Raw genomic sequence first — 18,175 nt, 5'->3', positions numbered from 1 at the left:
GTCTGCATGTGATGGTGTTTTCTAAATCACCTGAATCTGCTCTTTGGCCCTGAGACGTAGAGAGGAATACTTCTTGGGTGTTATGTAAACCCTGGCCACTGCCTGCACTAACCCGTAAATAGAAGCTGAGAAATGAAAAGAGATGTTTTCAGGGTTTTAACTCCGAAGTAATCCTAACTGCACCCCCAAACGTTTCATCTTTTTAATAGAATATTGACCCACTGAGAACTAAATAGAATCTGTCCGTCGTGGCTTAGCTCTAAAGGTAATTCAGACCTCTGAAACAGTGTCCTAGTCGAGAAGCCATAGACTAGAGAGCTGGAGACTAGCTGTAGACTAGGTTGGGTACAACAAAGAATACAGGAGGGAACATGATACAAAGTTTTCTATTGATGAAACTACCCCCCTATTTCAAAAGCCCTCTGCTCAGTTGTATTTCGTATCATGCACATTGCATGTGATAAGCTTTCCACAGTGATCATCAGACTCCAATAAAAATCAGCTTCAAGGGTTTTCGATCACATTATTATATTGGTTACCCAGAATACTAGATGTTATCAGTGCTTCAAGAAAAACTGTTAAAAACTGTATATCTTTACCAAAAAAGCACACGTGTACTTGAAAATAAAGAACTCCAAAGGGTCCATCCATCATTATTTTCATGGAAGAATCCTTTCCATATTATTGAAAAGGTGTGGTTTACTTTTTCTTCAGTTAAAGAAGAAAGAATAATTACTCATTATACAGGGTTATTTGGGAGGGAATGGTACTTAGGATCACACCAGCAATAGTTGAAAAGAAATGTAGGTATGTCTGCCTGTCTGTAAACAGCATAAACAGCAACGTAATTAAGATGTTACTTGAAAAAATGAGACTGCATGAAAAAGTTTATGATGCTAACATATTCAGATGTACGTAAGATAACAAATAAAATCAGAGAGTAATTCCAAATTAATGTATTTGTTTTTCTTTCCCAGTGCAAATGCTGGCCTGGATTCCTGCTGAAGGATGATGGCAAAACATGTATAGATATTGATGAATGTTCATCTGGATTTCCCTGTAGCCAGCAGTGCATCAATACATATGGAACCTACAAATGCTTGTGTGCAGAGGGGTATGAAATACAGCCTGATAACCTAAATGGCTGCAAATCCCTTTCAGGTATCGCTTTTTCTTTTTAATCCACAGCTGTATCCAAAATAATTTGTGAAATACCTTAGCCCCATAGTCTGTTACTCTTTTAGGCAAGATAAACAGAGTTACTTTGAAGCACACTACCTCTTCAGTAAACAATAGGAATGTGATTCAATGTCTGAATGTAACAATAAGTTCTATTTTTAGTATGTACTGTGCTCAAATCATTTGTAGTGAATAGCTGCAGTGGATTATGAAACTTTGAATTAGTAACTTTATTAGAAAAAGTATTAGGAAAGTTAAAATACATCACTTAATTCTATTTCTGAGTCACATGGTAATAGTATGCTTTTGTTAATTGTTTGAAAGACTTCTGCTGTTTTATTTCATCAAATTTAGAATATTAGAATGTACTTCAAGCTTCCTGGTATGAAAAAGAAGAACAGGAAAAAATAATAGAAATTCCGAAATCTACTGTTCTTATAGCATATGAAATCCACCAGTCTTACACATCATACACAGTGAAGTTCTAGATATAAGGACATTGGTTATTTCCTCACCCTTCTGTCTATGCCACTGATGTTCTTTTTATGTGCTTCAGTGAGTGGGATTCGCTAGATCAGTGAAAGGAAGAGCAAATGTCAACAGGAAAGAAACAAAAAGCCCATTACTGTGTTCTGCTGGATTTCCTTCATAGTGCAGGCAATCTTTGGCTTGAGCAGACTTCTTATTCCAGTTTTGCACAAAGTTGTTTGTGTTTTGTTTTTAAATATCAAAAAACTTCTACTTTCTTTCTAAATGACAAGAAGACTGGAACCTCTGTCTGCCTCATATTCCTGTCTCAGGTGCTTCCCTGAGTAATCAGAGGAAACACAGGAGAGGGCAGAAATACAGTATTTGGTTTTTTGCTTTACTGCTATCTCAAACCTTGCAAGCCACTCGTACATTTAGAAGCCATAGATCACTCGCACAAGAAGGGCAGCTGGAACACATCATAGTGAGGTTTATTGGAGTTGTAATATATCAGACTTCAAAAGTGATCATGACAAAGCTGTTTGTGCTGTGGCAAGGATGGTTGTGCTGCGAGGAAGTGCCAACCTGTGAATGTTTGGCCTAATGCTGATTTCTTGCATAAATTGCCTTGAACTCTACACCAGAGCAGAGCATGACAGCCATTCTCCACAAAGCACTAACAGTCAGTGCTGAGGATGGTGCCTTGGATCATTTAAGAACAGGAGAATGTCCTAAGAGTTGAACATAAAATGCAAGCAAGGTGGTACAATGTATTCAGTACAAGAGCAGAGTAGGCTGGACAACACATTACATTCCAGAATGTATGAGCAGTAAATACAAGCCTTTAATGTATTTTAAATTATTAGTAGTAATTATTTTTTTATTTTAGCTGAGATCTCTGTTAATAGAGCTAAAATAAAGACAGCTTTTTTAATTTTGTTGTTGTTGTTGTTATTGTGTGCATCAGTGTCAGAGGTGTTTCAAAGTAAGTGATAGCATGAGTGGGTATCTGAAGGAATATTTTTTGATAAACTAGAAAACCAGGGGTAAAAAAGCCAAATCTGGCTTCAGTTCAGAATTAGAGAATCAAGTTTTGTCCAAATAGATCTTTCTTTATGTCTATACTGTTCAGATTATTGAAATCTCAAAAAGCAATGGTCAAAACATGCTGGGTTTGCAACCATAACAAATAGTAGTCTTAGTGATAATTTGAAAGTGAATGTTGAAATTAAAACAAGTGGTATGAAATATATTTCAAATTTCATCTCTGACATTAAATTAGGATAAAATACAGTATGGTTCCCATATTGCAAAGGCAAAAAAAATAAATTACATTGAAAGATATACTAATTGATTGCTTTGTTCATTTTTATACTGCATCATTGATCTTTCTTGGAACATTTGAATGTTTTAAATATTTCTTTCATCCATAACATTGATCAGAGCATGTAACATTTATTTTTCAAACCATCTGTATTTCAGCATTGTATTCCTGATTTTCCATAAATTAACGTAAAAGCTAGTCTAATATATTCTTTCTCCCGGGGTTTAGATGAGGAACCTTTCTTAATTCTGGCTGATCATCATGAAATAAGAAAAATTAGCACTGATGGATCCAACTACACTTTGTTGAAACAGGTATAATCATAGTACCATGCTCTAAGTTTAACTCAATACTTTTATTCTTTTCTAAAGCGTGCAACTGACAGAAACATCATCCTACAATTGGCATTGTATGCACCATAGAACAACTGCAGTATCTTCAGAGTTTTTGTAATATTTTAAATTGACTATTTTATCTGAATTTGACATGATTAAGGCTCAGGCAGTTGTTTTGTCAGTCATTCTGAAGTACTAAAAAAATTGTTATTTGTGATCCTCTTCCATCACAATATGTTTTGCACAATTTGTATATTTCAGTTTTCCAAAAAAAGGCTCAAAAATACTTTTTGGCCATATATTATTTGGGCTACTTACTCTCATAATCCAAATCTATATTTTTGATTTAGAGAAACAATTCTAAGATTTACAGTATTACAATACATGAACTTATATCTTTGGCTAAGTCTAATTTTTTTTAATAATTACTTTAAATTATAACAGGAAAAAAAAACCTTACGTGAAAAAACCTACAAAAAGAGAAAGTCACCCAGTAAATACAGAGCTGTCATTTTTAGCAGTTTCTGCTCTGCTTCTGTGCTTCACCTAAGTGTAGTTACTTACCATAGATGAGAGTTCCAAAATATGTTTTAATAAAAACGTCTATTTCCTTGAGTACTAATTAATCAATTGTAGAAAGACTAGAAAATCAGTTATTGCCAGTCAATATCGTTAGGCTTTTTGTGACTTCTTGTGTCAGTAAGCTGTGCATCTTAATGTCACAAGAGAGGTGCTCAGGTCTTCACAACAGTAATTCCAGAATTAACCATCTTGCATTAAACATTGACTTTATTTAAGCATAGCAAGCATTATGTTGAAGTCTGTTTGTTCTTCTGAAATCCTTCTGACTACCTCTCATTTACATCTCACTGCCTCTCTCCTCTTTTGCTGGTATATCTATTAATAGAAGCCTGTGAAAAGAGGGGAGCAACAGTAAATTTTCTTTATGGTTGGTGCTGACAGATTGTCTCAGAGCTTCATCAGTCTTGACTTTAATGGACTCCTCTTCAGTACATTAGAGACCGTGTAGCTCCAGCCATTGAAGAGAATCTGTGTTTTCCATATCCCATTAATTCACTAGTCTAATAAATAGCTCTGCTGTTGAACCTACTGGCCTTTGATCCTACAAATACCGCATTTTTAAAAGCATCCAGATTTGAAAGCAAAAGAGGGAGCTATACCAGCAGAACAGGTGGGCTGTCTTCCTCATAAGGACATCTTTTTGTCCTTGTAATGTTATGATGGATCAGCTCTTTCTTACACATCTACTAGATAAAGGCAAATACCAGAGCTGCTCTGGCAAAGGAGCGAAACCATCTTTCTCTGTGTATTTGATCTGTGCTTTGCCATTCTAACAGTTGCTCATATAAACTCAGAGTAAAGGAGCTGAAAGTAGGAGCTCATTCAGTCTTCTCTGAGTTGCTACAAGCCAGCTTTTTCCTCTCTCTTTTTTTTTTTCCTTCAAATATACATAAACAGTACAACTGTTTGAACTGTGTCTCATGTATGTTCTTTCCCTTCCATCTCCTTCACTCCTAGTCATCAAAATCCTTAGGGTTTCCATAGACAGAGTAGATAGAGAGATTCCTCCTCATTATTTGTGATTTTTATTAATTGGGGCACCAAGGGAACACAAATCACGACCTAGGGTACCATGTGCTGTGTGTAACAGAAACAAACAAAACCACAGGTTTAAGATGACAGGCTAATGCAGCTGATGCCATTTGAAAACTTCCCTATTCCTTCTAAAAGCAGATTACGTGAGAAATGACCAAGAATTATGCTAGGAGGACTTAGACCGTGACATGTAGATCACAAAGAGGAGATGTTGTCTGGACAGAGAACTCTATTGCAGATGTACCTCCGGTTGATGTTCTGATAAATATTGGAACTAAACTGACCCAAAATAAAACATTTGACAGCCAAGACTTGCAAGCAGTCAATTCTATTTATTAGTCTTAATACTTAAGAAACTTTTACAGTGTTGTAGAATATGTAGATACAAGGCTAATTTTTCACAAATTACTGACTTTGATTTCTAGAATGTTACAGATTTTTGGTAGTCTTTTGTACTCATTCACCTGTTGGCTCTTTTGTTAAAGATTTGGGATGGGGGTTTATCTGTCGATGCATTTATACTAATAGGAGAAAAAGAGACAGGAGAAGTGTTTTGCAGCACAGTTATGACTGACAGAGCTGCAGTTGGTTTTGTTACAACACTGTGCGTATGGATTTTTGAAAATGAGAGTGGTCCTCCAACACTGTATTGTTTCAGGCTTTCTTTAATGGTGGTTTGCGCAGCCTAATCACTCTTTTCCTCTACATTTTGATCAAAAGATAGATTTACAGTATTGCACTGCAGTAGTTGGCAGATGAGCAGTGTATCACTTTCTGTACAATTAAATAGTGTTGTTCTTAGTTGTTTATTTTAGTCGGCTAGTGCAGCACATCCCCTCTACAACTGTGAATGACGTTAATGAGGGAAGTTGCTGATCTACCCGAGAATAGAATGTCATTGGGCTGATAAGGGAATTGATTAACTGATCCTGGGGTTTTAAAAGGAGTGCAGACTGCATCTGTTCTTTTTACCACTGCTGCTCCATCTTTGATTGATAACAACATCTTTGTGTATTAAGAATAATTGTGATTTCACTACATATCAGAATGATAAGCAGATTATGGAGCAAGGCTTTCCTATTCTCAGATAAGGAAATAAGAGCCATCATCTGAATGCAGCACCTTTCTTTCTTATCTGCCATTTGGGATGAAAAGCCATTATTATATGACTGCTCTTTCCAACCTGTAGGACTACCTCAGATCTGATCACCACTCTTTCTTCCAACGTATTGGCTTAGTAACTGGAGCTATACGAGACTTCCAGATGCCTGCTGGCTCTCTAACTTTCACGCTTTAACTAGATACTACCCCTGTGTGTGTGTGTATACACATATATATATGTACACAGTACCTATAATATAGCATCTAAGAATTTAAGACCTCCTTATTCAGGAATTAAAATTAATGCTTTTTGGAACAGCACAGGTTTGAATTCCTGATTAATTTATATTAATAATTAAATGCTTTCATTAAGTGAAGATAATAAATTTTATGCTATTTCTGAGTTTATTGTTACAGAATGAATGTCATCATTTGCCAAAGTAATGCCAAAGGTAGTAATTAACAGAGAAATTGAGCAAAAGTTAATGTATTTACTACTAACGTTCATTTTAATAATAGGAAAGAAAAATGCAGAACCTTCATTTAGGTTCATACGTCATCTCTATTTTTGAAGTGAGATAGTTCTTTGTCACCATATTTATTTCTGTTACAATTTTTATCTTATTCTGACTGTTTACAAGTAATGTATGGAAAAATGAGAGAGGTAGTTCAAAAACACGCAGTCAGTAAAATAAAGCATTTTGAATATTACATGCAATGTATTTTGCATTCTGAATGCTATCTGACAGTCTGTAGTCAAACATTTGAATAAATGGACTTTCTTTTTTTTTCTGTTTTTAGGGGCTGAACAATGTGATTGCAATAGACTTCGACTATAGAGAAGAGTTCATCTATTGGATTGATTCCAGCAGACCAAATGGCAGTCGCATAAACAGAATGTGTTTAAATGGAAGTGACATCAAGGTAATTTGGGATTAATAATGTCACTACTAGAATTAAATTTTTTGAGTACTTTGGGAAATGCTCCTTCATGCTTTTAACCCAGATTGTGAGGTTTTGGTGGATGCCTGCAAACACAGCATGAGCTAGCAAGTCCTAGTAAAATTTAATTGCATTTGTATCTTATTTGAAGTAGAGATAGGGACTCAGAGGACTGTATTTATGAGCTAAATTCCTTATGACTTAATTGACAGTTGACTGAATTGGCAGTTCAGTGTGGTTTACAGGACACCAAAACAAGAATAGGTATAATGAGGTGTAAGCTGTGTAAATACACTGATGTGTTACTTCTTCATATACTATTTCCTGTGATCTTCAGTTTGGTTTTGTCTCATCTCCGCTGCACTGATAATGATAGTAACTCAGTGTCTTTGCTGTGAATAATCCAGGGTAAAGCTGCGCTCCTATTTCTGCACAGCCTGTTTTGCTTCTGTAGGGGAATAAGTTCACAAATCCACTGTTAAGCAAAATTGTTGATTTACAGGAACATTCTTCCAGAATTTGTGATAAGCAGTACGGAATTCTTTTTTGCTTATTCTCTTATGTCTGACCCTCTTAAACATGGAACAAATGAGCAGTAACATGTTCTGTGAATTTTGTTCCCTCATTGTACACCAGTAAATTACACAGAGGCAAAACAATTCTATTTTTCATTTGCAGCTTTGTCCGTGGACTGACACATCTTCAGAGCATACCGAGTTTAGTCTTTTTGAGGGTTAAGGTTTGAAACTGATGTCAGTGAACCTTATTTACATCCTTCACACTGAAATAATTGTTCTTAGAACTTAAAAAAAAAATATGGGTGAGTGTAAGTTATGGCACTCTAATTCCATTGGAGTAAAACTAAAATCCAGCATGCATTCAAAAGATCTAGTGAGTGCCTACAAAGGTTTTTCCTGGAAAAAATAGGAGACAGGTAAGTGTAGCGTTCAAAACCCATTAAATACTTGAATCATATTTATTGCCTTTAAACATTTTACAAAGCATCCTATTCAGCTTCTTGTCCATTCTGCATGAATCTGTATTTTGGTATTTTAGGGAATGTCTTCAGGACTGGGGATGACCCCAGACTTTTTCTTTCTGATCATAACTATTTCAAGAACAAAGAATTTTTCCCAGTGAAAAAGTTGTAACTGCCAGGTGGGAGAGTATAAAAAAATGCCTTTTGCTTTCTAATGATTTAATAATATTTTCATTTTTTAAGGAAAGGTTTCAGAAATTTAAACAAACAGTAGAAGAAAATTAGGTTGGGAGCATGCAGGATATTTCTTTTTTTCCTTCATTAATATTTTGCAATTTACAGAATGAGTGTCATGTTGATGGAGATTTTACTCAAATAGGATGCCAAATTCAAAGCAAAAATTGTGAAAATAAGTACATTTAATTTTCATAAGAATATTTGGCTTTTTCACTGAAAAACTTGGCCCGGGTTTGGCCTCTAAAAGCTAAGATTATGCGCAAAAGAATTATACATTGTAGCTGTCTTTTATCCAGTGCCAAATGATAACTTTATGTCTCTTTGACTTAGTTTTTAATAGGTTACCATAGCACATATTTAATAATTGATTTTACAAATAATTAGTTTCCCAGCAAACCTATTTAAATATTTCAAATTTTTTTTGTCACAACAGAGAGGTTTTACGGTTGACAGCCTTTTCCCCTGAAGTATGAATTTCTTATTTCATTTCCTTCATACTTCTTTTTTTACTATTTACTATAAATAAATACACTGTTAATGTAAATGATACTATTTGATAGATTAGCTAGGATTTCCGTTTTAGAAGATAGCATCTTTTCAGCATACCAACTCTAGCTTTCTTGCTCTGGGAAACCTGATGACATCTCATTTTTCTTCTGCGTCTGATCACGGAGGAGATATTTCTACAACTGAAGCAACAAATTTTCACATAAATGTGTTCAAGCATTAACTCGGTGGTTTAGGTATAGTATTGTACATTCAAATGAAATCTGTTATTGGAAAATGCTGTAGTAAGCTGGATTGTGTACGTTAAATGTCACACTGGTAATCTCAGTGAGCTTAAAGTGACTCTCCAAAGGAAAAGTCATCAGAAAAGAGAGTCTAATTACTTTGGTTGATGCTTCTAGATAGTGTAGCAGACCTATCCATGTCTATGTGAAGTGTCCCGTGTTGCAGCGCAGCGGTTGCTGCAATTACACATTTATAAAACAGTGAAGCTGGTAGTGCTAAGGAATTAGAAAATAAAGTGTTTTATTCATATTAAAAAATTGTTGCATGCCTGGTTTTAATTCTAAAAAGATTTTATGAGGTGATAAATAATATACTAACCTGAAAGGGTGCTTTTACATATTCATAACTGTAAAATTGGTTTAAACTATCTCACAGTATCCCTTCTAGTCTTGAAGGCTTTTTAGTATCCTCAAATGGTAAATAAAATTAAAAATAACACATTCAGTTATATATAATCAGGTTTACATGTAAAGTTTATACGCTATTGCACATGCTTTTGGTGGTGAAGATGACAGTAAATTAGAATGTACACTACAGTAATAAACCCATTATAGTACTTAAGAAATCTCAAATATTTTCAAGTACTGCTCTCTGATTCCCCCCCCCGCCCCCCGCCCCCTTAAGTTCTAGTTGCACAGACCTAATCAGGATGTAATCAGGAATAGAATAGGTCAGAATAGACCTTATCAGGAATAGAATTTTTAAGCCTAGAAGCTGGACTGTAATGACTGGGAATATTTAAATGTCACTCAACACTTAACATGCAGACCTCCCAGCCAAGCAAGATCGAATCATACAATCATGATGAGATTTGTAATCGTGTATATTTAGAGGCATTTCTTCAAGTCTCAGAATTACTCAAGTCATCAAAAACCTTGAGAATAACACATCCCTATCAGTAGAGCATAGGCTTTCCAGTAGGTCAGTAAATTGCTTCCGTTTCTTAGTTTATTCCTTAATAATGTTGTCCTTTTGAAATGTAACTAATTCTTAGAAAGTTCCTCTTTCTTCTGCCACATGAATGTTGGAAATAAGTCCATGGTATTTACTTTCCAGCTAGGTAATCTTTTTTTGTCTGAGTTGAGTGCCTTTATGGTCTATCTGTCACGATGACATATGACAGGCACTACTGCGATATTAAAATGAAATATATGCTGATGTAGACTGGTGAGAGAAATGGTGAGCTAATAAGCAGATTTGTTTAAGGGCACGCTATGGGGGGAGAAGCCTGATCTCCATTTGGTTCTGTGAAAAATAAACAGAACAGTAAATGGAAAAATATTTTTTTTTCTTTTTTTTTTTTTTTAAATTAAAAGGAAAATTAGAAACTTAAGATGAAAAATGAAAGATACAGAATTCTTAAAAGTTAGTGCATAATGCAGGGAAGTTGGAGATTTGAGATATATATATCACACCATGATGTTCTCCATTCTCCCTTACTATAAGGAAAGTGTCACGTTTTCTTAGTTACTCAAGAAGTGTCATTACTTCAGAAGTGTCAGTGTTTAACAGGGAACAAGACCTATTTTTCGCATGTTGTATGTGACTGTATCGTATATCCAACTTCTCAGTATTTTGGTATTAGTAACTCTTGAATTGTTGTTCCTTTTCCCAGTATTTAGATGAATAATTTATGTAATTTTTGCTTTTCTAGGTAGTCCACAATACAGCTGTTCCCAATGCATTGGCTGTCGACTGGATTGGGAAGAATCTCTATTGGTCTGATACTGAAAAGAGAATTATTGAGGTGTCTAAACTCAGTGGCTTATACCCTACCGTCCTTGTGAGCAAGAGAGTGAAGTTTCCTAGAGATCTGTCCTTAGATCCTCAAGCTGGGTATGAAGCAGCCATTTTGCAGTAATTCATATTTAATCATAATTTTATATTTAAATATGTGTGTAAAAAACAAAGATAGGAAATACTAATCAGTTTTTTATTATCTGACTTTCAGCTACACTGGATATCAGTAGTCTAAAATGCATTACCAATGCTTACTATATCATCATTACATATAAAATTGGTATAATTGAAAGATAAATGCAGGTACTAAACCATATTTTGTTATATTTACTACTCTGTCAGTGTTTTCTTTTGGTAGGAGGAAAGCAGATATTTCAAAAAATACCCCTGTCTTTTTTTAAGAAGTGTGTTACTACACAACAAAAGGTTCATCTTACATGGAAGACAATTCTTACATTTTGTTTCATTTATTCACTGAACTGTCTTGTTAGCACTCTTCTGTGTTTACTAGTTTCCAACATAATTTAGGCCATTCAACTACCACATATTTGAAGACTTTTTTCTGGTAGTTTTTGCATGTTAATCTACGAGTGACAATGTTTAACCCCGCATAATTTGAAGATAGCTTTTGCCTTTTTTAAATTAAAGTTTTGATTTTCACACATGTCTAATAACTGGACTGATTAATTCTTAGACTACATGGAGTTTATTTTAAGAGGCTTAGTTTCTAATTTTAGTTTTCAGAAATTTGAAATTATCAACATGCTTGAAAAATTTATTGCAACAACGATAAGAAGTGAGAACTGCCTAGTTAGAGTAGTTTGCTAACCGGTACCTTTAATTGTTAATTTTATTAATTATTGCATGACTTATGATTTATTTATTAATATAAATTTGTGCTGGTATTCTGAGTGCAGTTTTGAGCACCACCACCATTTTTGATTTCTTGACTGGTGTGAGAGCTATAGGGACCATGGACATTTTTTTTCACAGTTATACTATAATTTTAAAAGATTATATTTCTTCCCATAAAATTGATGTCCTTGAGAAAATTAACCTAATACTATTAATTTTAGAAAGAATGAAAGAAGAGAAATCATCTTTCCATTAACAAACTTATTTAGTATTTGATTTTCACTGAATCACAGAATAGTTGAGGTTGGAAGGGACCACTGAAGGTCAAATTGTCCAACCCCAAGAGATACAAGCCCTTTTTATTTTTTCCTGTTTGGTTGGTGGTTTGTTTTTTTTCCAAACAGAAACTTTCCAGCCATTTCAATTTGATCAAAACCAAATCAGTATTAGACTCAAATAAGCCACCTAACCACTTCATGCCAGCATCTAATTCAGACGATAGAAGAAGAAAGAGTTTATATTCTTGAAACAGAAAGTGCATAAAAACATTGAGGTATTTCCTGTTTATGTGACAATATGTGTAGTGCCACAGCCACTGGTCACTGGGTCTGCATGGCTCAATATGCAGTTAATGCCTCGTAAACAGAGGCCTCTCTATTTGCCAGTAAACCATCTTCTATATTAACACTACCCACTAAAACATCAGTGTACATTTATTTGAAAGTCATTAAAACCTGGTGAATTTCTAACCAAATGTATTCTCTTAAACAAATATTTATGCTGCATATAATCTTCAAGAAAAATGATACTTTTGAATAGTAATACTTAAATTATTATCTAGTTCCTGAATAAATAAAATACAGACTATGGAAAGTTTGCCCTATGTCTTTTCAGATCTGGATTCCGTATGTAATACTTTCTGGTTTGTGGAACACTAGGATACATTTGCATAACCTGGATGAATAAAACTACTGTAGTGTCTTATAACACTCCTCTAGTATCATGGCCAATTAATGATTCTTTTCCATCTCTAAATCCTAAGGTTCAAGTAATCATCTCAAGCGTCAGTGACAGGAGAAAATTGTTGAGTTGGTCTGGGCTCCACCTGAACAAAGAAAAGCAGTGTAATTCCTCGTTAAGAAGTTTAACCTATGTACTTTACTTTTTTAAATAGAAAAGCCATTTTCTACCAATTCTTAGAACTAGCATTGAATTTTCCTGTAACTACACTTTCTTCCCCATAAAATTTGGCAGGGAGGATGTAGACATTTCTTAAATGTATTCAAGGTACCAATACATGGTATCTGTCCGTGGTTGCCTGGACATCCAGGGTATGTTCCCTGTGTATGCAAAAATTAACTCTGCAAAGTTTGTACGGAGAGTCTGAGTCATCCAGGAAGGTTTAGATATACACAGGCATAATAAACTTTATTGTGCTTCTGCTCAGTGGACAGTATGTGTACAGACTTAGCTTTCCAAGGCCAAGGTCCTTTTTTTTTCTTTTTTTTTTTAATAAATATCTTTGTTTGTTTTAATATGAAAGCTACTGGAAATAAAAGCTGTGTTTGCATTTCAAATTCAGAGTTACTATTTGAAGTAGTATTAATCGTCTCTTAGGGGGGGTTTTCTCACAAATGAGAAATGCTACATCAACTATATTGCTGATGCCATACAATAGCAATGATACGTTTCCAAAGGAAAAGTTTTCTGTTGGAGTCAGTGGAGAAAGTTCCCTTTCTCTACTGCTTATGTGGAGCAGGCTCAGTGCCAGCATATTGCACCTGTGTTTTGTAGGATACCTGTAGCTATTCGTAGGGCCACCATTTTCTCCTGCACACAAATAGCGTTCCAAGTGGCTATTAAGAACGTGAGCTGCATCTGGGTTTTTAAAGCCTGTCCAAAAGCTTTCCTGGCTGGAAAGATCTGTCCTGAGGTTCTAAGTGATGGCATACAACATTAGCAACATGCATCCATGTACCAAATAATAAGACGACTTCTTTTTCTTTGAAAAACATGCTCTGTATTGTGGCTAAATAGCATATTGAGGAGAAAATTGCTACTCAGCTTTCCAACAGTCTCTCTCAGTGCTTTACCCACTTTTAAGCCCTTCATGTGAGAAACTGTTCTAATGTTTTCGATCTAGTACTTCCTGAAGTGATATGATTTTTGCATCATATTACTAATAACAACAAAACAAGGTTTTGTATATATGTATTAAAAAAAAAAAAAAAAAAAGGAACTGTAATACAATATTTGTCATAAATTTAGTGGTGATGCCATTTTTGTAGGGTATGAGATTCAAGAAGTCCAATCTGGGCGGTACTCAAATTCTAAGGTATCAAGACTAAGCAATTTAAATGCATTTTTTACTGGTCCATAATTAATTTGATGAAATCACATTAACATGAGGACTGTCCTATTCAAACCCTTTACATTTAGCACACTCATTTACAGACAGGTCTAGAAAAACCCAAATATCTACCTGGAAAATGGAAATATTATCAAATAATTACTCATTTACTCTTGAGCTCAACTAAATAAATTAATTATTTACTCTTACTATTTTTGCATCTCTAAACAAAGCAGCTGTTGTATTTTGTTTTATAGGTACTTATACTGGATTGATTGCTGCGAGTATCCTCACATTGGCCGTGTTGGTATGGATGGCTCCAGTCAAACAGTTGTCATAGAAACACAGATATCAAGACCTATGGCTCTTACAATAGATTATGTCAACCACAGACTGTATTGGGCTGATGAAAATCATATTGAGTTTTCTGACATGGATGGATCTCACAGACATAAAGGTTGGTCAATAGCTGGGGTTTTTTATTTGTGTTTCTCTTTTTGATAATTTTGAAACTGAAGGTGCTTTGCATGTTATGTGTAATTAGGTAAAACCTGTACTTTAAAACATTTTTGCAACCTTTATTGATACATTGTTTCCTTTTTATCTATATTTTAAAAGTTGCTTTTCATATTCCCTCTCCATTGTGACTATTTTTTAAAACATGCAGTAATACAGGTCCGTGGAAAAAATGTCAAATGAAAACAGAAGCTCTAGGAACAGACTCAACAATCAGAGCCTGCCCTGTCAATTCTGTATTCTAGTGTGTATTTGCACAGATGTTCTCGACCAAGTTGCAAAGCCAGTGAAACTTGGCTGTTAAAAGTGAAAGGGATATGTCCTGTGTGACATGTGTCACAATGTGGCTAGAAGCAGCCTTTTCTCCAGCCTGAGAAAGCCTGGAAATGCCCATTAGTCTGCTCAGCATGGGTCAATAATAAGACCAGTATTGCAAATGTAATTTGGGCCTTTCCTGGTAGATGGGTAAAAGAATGATTTTTGAAATACTTACGTAATGAAGTAATCTTTATCCCTGTGTTCTGCTTCTCACCTGAGAGATAATTAAAAAGCTAGTATCTTTTACCTATGAAGTGTTTAAAAAAAAAAATTAAATTTTACACTATGATGAATAGTTCTCATATTCCAAATGGTATGACTAAAGATCTTTCACTTTAACTCAAATATATGAAATACTCAGTATCAGTGTGTTGGGGTTGGGTTTTTTTTGAGATGAAACTCTGTAATTGAGCTCCCTTCCACAAGTTTTACCCAAAAATCAGAACTGCTGCTATGCTGGTAAAACTTCATGCTTTGGGCTTTTTTAGGCTTTTATCTCATACTGAGTGCCTCCAGGTTTTCTCCAAACTACAGTTCATGAAATAACTACTCTATTTTCAGCTTGAAGCTTCATTGTGAAATAAAACAAGAACAAACAAACAAAAAAGTTTTCTAGCCCTCGTATTCATGAATAGTAAGTTATAAATAGGTAATGAACAACTCAATGGCAGTTATTTGAGATGGTAGATTGGAGAGACTACAGCAGTAGCTATGAGAGCTCTAAACATGCCCATTAATCTCAGCATTAACTTCCATGGGGTTTGTAACAGACACGGGACAGTTGTAACCTGCTCACCTAAGCAGTACTTGCATACACATACCCCCGAGTGCCAGCTGGATTCCTGCTGACAGTCTGTTTCTCTGACAGATGAAGCAAAACACCGTACTCCTCTTGATGTTATTCCCTGTGCTGCTATCCTGCTATTTTGTTCTCATGCAATTATCTTGTTACTCTTCTTTCTGCATCTTTCAAAGGAAAGAAGAAGTAAATAATAGCCAATGTGTCTCTCTTAGCCCTAACCTGACTGCAGTGGTCAAACTTTGCTCAATTTTCTCTTTCAACCCGAAAGTTTCAGAACTTTTCTTTCTCAGAAGATGTCCTCCTGTCACTAAATTTCAGAAGATATCTGCAAAATTCTAGTCATGCTGTCTTTGGTGTCCATTGCCTTGGTCTCCAGCCTATGGATTTCTCTTGCCTGAGTGGCTAAAATCAGCTTCAAATGCTTTTATATTCACGGAGTTAATGTCTTCCCCCAAGGAGATGTGAACCTAGAGAAGAAGGAAATTTGTCACAAAGCCAGAGCTGCTGCCAGCGAAGAGCAGTTTCATACAACAAATTCTCTTTCCCGTTCAACAGAGCATCACCACTGCTGGTTTGAGACAGCTGAATGCGTTCATGACTGTTTAAGGAGCATGTCTGACTCTCTAGGTATTACAGTGAAAGTGTTAGAAGTCAAGTACTACTGGACATTCTGTATGTATCAGGCTTTCGTGCCTGATAGTTTTACCATCTCCATTTGTGGATGAAAATTTATAAAAATTTGGTACCGGTTAAATATCTGAGGCAAGCTCCAAAAGTGACAGTGATGTTGTGTAAACCTGGTATCTTACTACTTTTGAGAATGTGTCTGTTCGAAGTACAGATGATATATAAATATTCAAGCAATAAGAAATGTGCTTTCGGAAAAACATTCCAAGGTATTTAAATTATGTAGGAGGAAGATTTTTCTCCTTAGGTAATGCTGTTTGTCACTTCCTATTGTCAGGAGCTTCACTCAAAATGGGATTATCAACCCAAAATCAAGTTGTAGAAAAGTTTCTGTGGATTTGACAAAGAAGCAATAGAATACTTGGTGTCTGAAACGGATGAACATCCCTGTAGGTTCTCCAAAGGGTGCTTTGAGAATTTTGCAAAAATCCTACATAATGATCAATTTGTCTTTAATCAGAATCTTCTCCCTGCCACCCCCCCCCCCCCCCTTTCTCCTGGAACAAACCACCAAATAAATTTTGCGTGTCTTCATGCTTCAGCACAAGACTAGAAATATTTCTGGAAGATAAGATTTAACCATTGCAAAATAATTGCCTTAATAAGGGAAGCTCAGGGAATTTCAGTGGTTGGGGTTTAGAAGAGGTGAAACTGTAATCCCTTCTAGCCTTTTGATATGAGAAACTGTAGTCCATGTTGATAAGCACTTAAATGAGAAAGATTAGTTTTATATCTTGTGATAACTGTGTTTCTTGAAGACATATTGTTCATATGGATTTCATGGTCCATTTTCCTTTGTCATTTTAAGACACTTTGTCTTGTCAGAGTTAACTAAGGGATGGTTGAGCTTATTCTATCCTTTGTTTTCAAATGGAGAAGGATAAAGGCACAGATACGATGACCATAAAATACATACTCGTGGAGCAGAGAAAAAAGTCTAAACGGGAATCATGTGAGTAATGCATTCTGAAGTGCTAGTTATTGTAAGCCATGTATTTTTTAACCTGTTTCTGTGACCTTTGAGGATAAGGCTAGCTTGCTGTGAGTTTTTTCTGAGCATATGTTTTTTGGTTCTTAAGTTACCTGTTACAAATATATCAGAAAATGTGACACAGATTTCACAAAGACCCAACAAATAATTATCTTGTCAGAATGGGTGGATCTTGTATCATAAAGAGATATTATTGTATGAGATAGACTGCAGTGGTCTGTGCTCTGCACTAGATATATCTTGAGGACAAAGAGAACAATCTTAGACTAATTATTGACAGCCTGTATGTTAAACCAAGGAGTGTTTATTCCATGAAATGGGAGTTCACATGGATTTAGGTCTTAGTGTTAACACTTTTTTACAATTCTTTTTTTTCTTTCTTTATTATGAATCTTAAAGATTTTTCAGGAAAAGAGAACATCTGCTACTTTTCTCTTGGAAAGTTCCTCTGCATTTCAATAGAGAAATGGGCTTTTATAATTATCAAGGGAGTCCTAGTAAGAACTTTGAAAACATGCTAACTAGGCCAGAAATCTTACAGTACTTGGGAGCTCTTCCTGGCGCTAGGGGCAGCAATGACCTTGCTTATCTATTTGAAGTTTAATGCTTGATTATGTAAACTGTCTTTAGAGCTTAGCCAATTTAGCACTGCAGCATTCACAAATGTTATGCACAGTAAATGATTAAGCAAGCATTGAAGCACTAATCTGGCTAAGCACTAAGCTGGTTTACTTCTGTGAGCTTTAAAATAAAACATTTAAGAATTTGTCAGACTTAACAGCTGCTTTTGGTTCCCACTGCCCAGAGGAAATGCAAGCTTCGCAGTTCCCTGGGTATCTGATTGCCTCATGCAGGTTTTCCTATCCTTCAGAGCTCTTAAAACCCAGAGGTGCCTACCATTTTCCCATTTCATTCTTTGAAGATGAGAATTTCAGTATAATG

At 35.3% G+C, this 18,175-nt stretch overlaps 1 protein-coding gene across 1 annotated transcript in view; it reads left to right on the top strand.

Annotated features, from left to right (window-relative positions):
- LRP1B (LDL receptor related protein 1B) overlaps positions 1-18,175 on the top strand; it is a 591,173-nt gene that overhangs the window by 463,821 nt on the left and 109,177 nt on the right. Inside the window, exons 56-60 of the mRNA XM_049799136.1 lie at positions 978-1,161; positions 3,200-3,285; positions 6,826-6,948; positions 10,629-10,810; positions 14,177-14,376. Of these exons, the coding sequence (XP_049655093.1) occupies positions 978-1,161; positions 3,200-3,285; positions 6,826-6,948; positions 10,629-10,810; positions 14,177-14,376 (775 nt within the window). The remainder of the gene's footprint in view (positions 1-977; positions 1,162-3,199; positions 3,286-6,825; positions 6,949-10,628; positions 10,811-14,176; positions 14,377-18,175) is intronic.

This window comes from Accipiter gentilis, chromosome 1 (genome assembly GCF_929443795.1).
Source record: "Accipiter gentilis chromosome 1, bAccGen1.1, whole genome shotgun sequence".
In the NCBI taxonomy this organism is placed as follows: Eukaryota; Metazoa; Chordata; class Aves; order Accipitriformes; family Accipitridae; genus Astur; species Astur gentilis.
The sequence above is the reverse complement of the archived record's forward strand: the minus strand, read 5'-3'. Positions and strand labels throughout refer to the sequence as shown.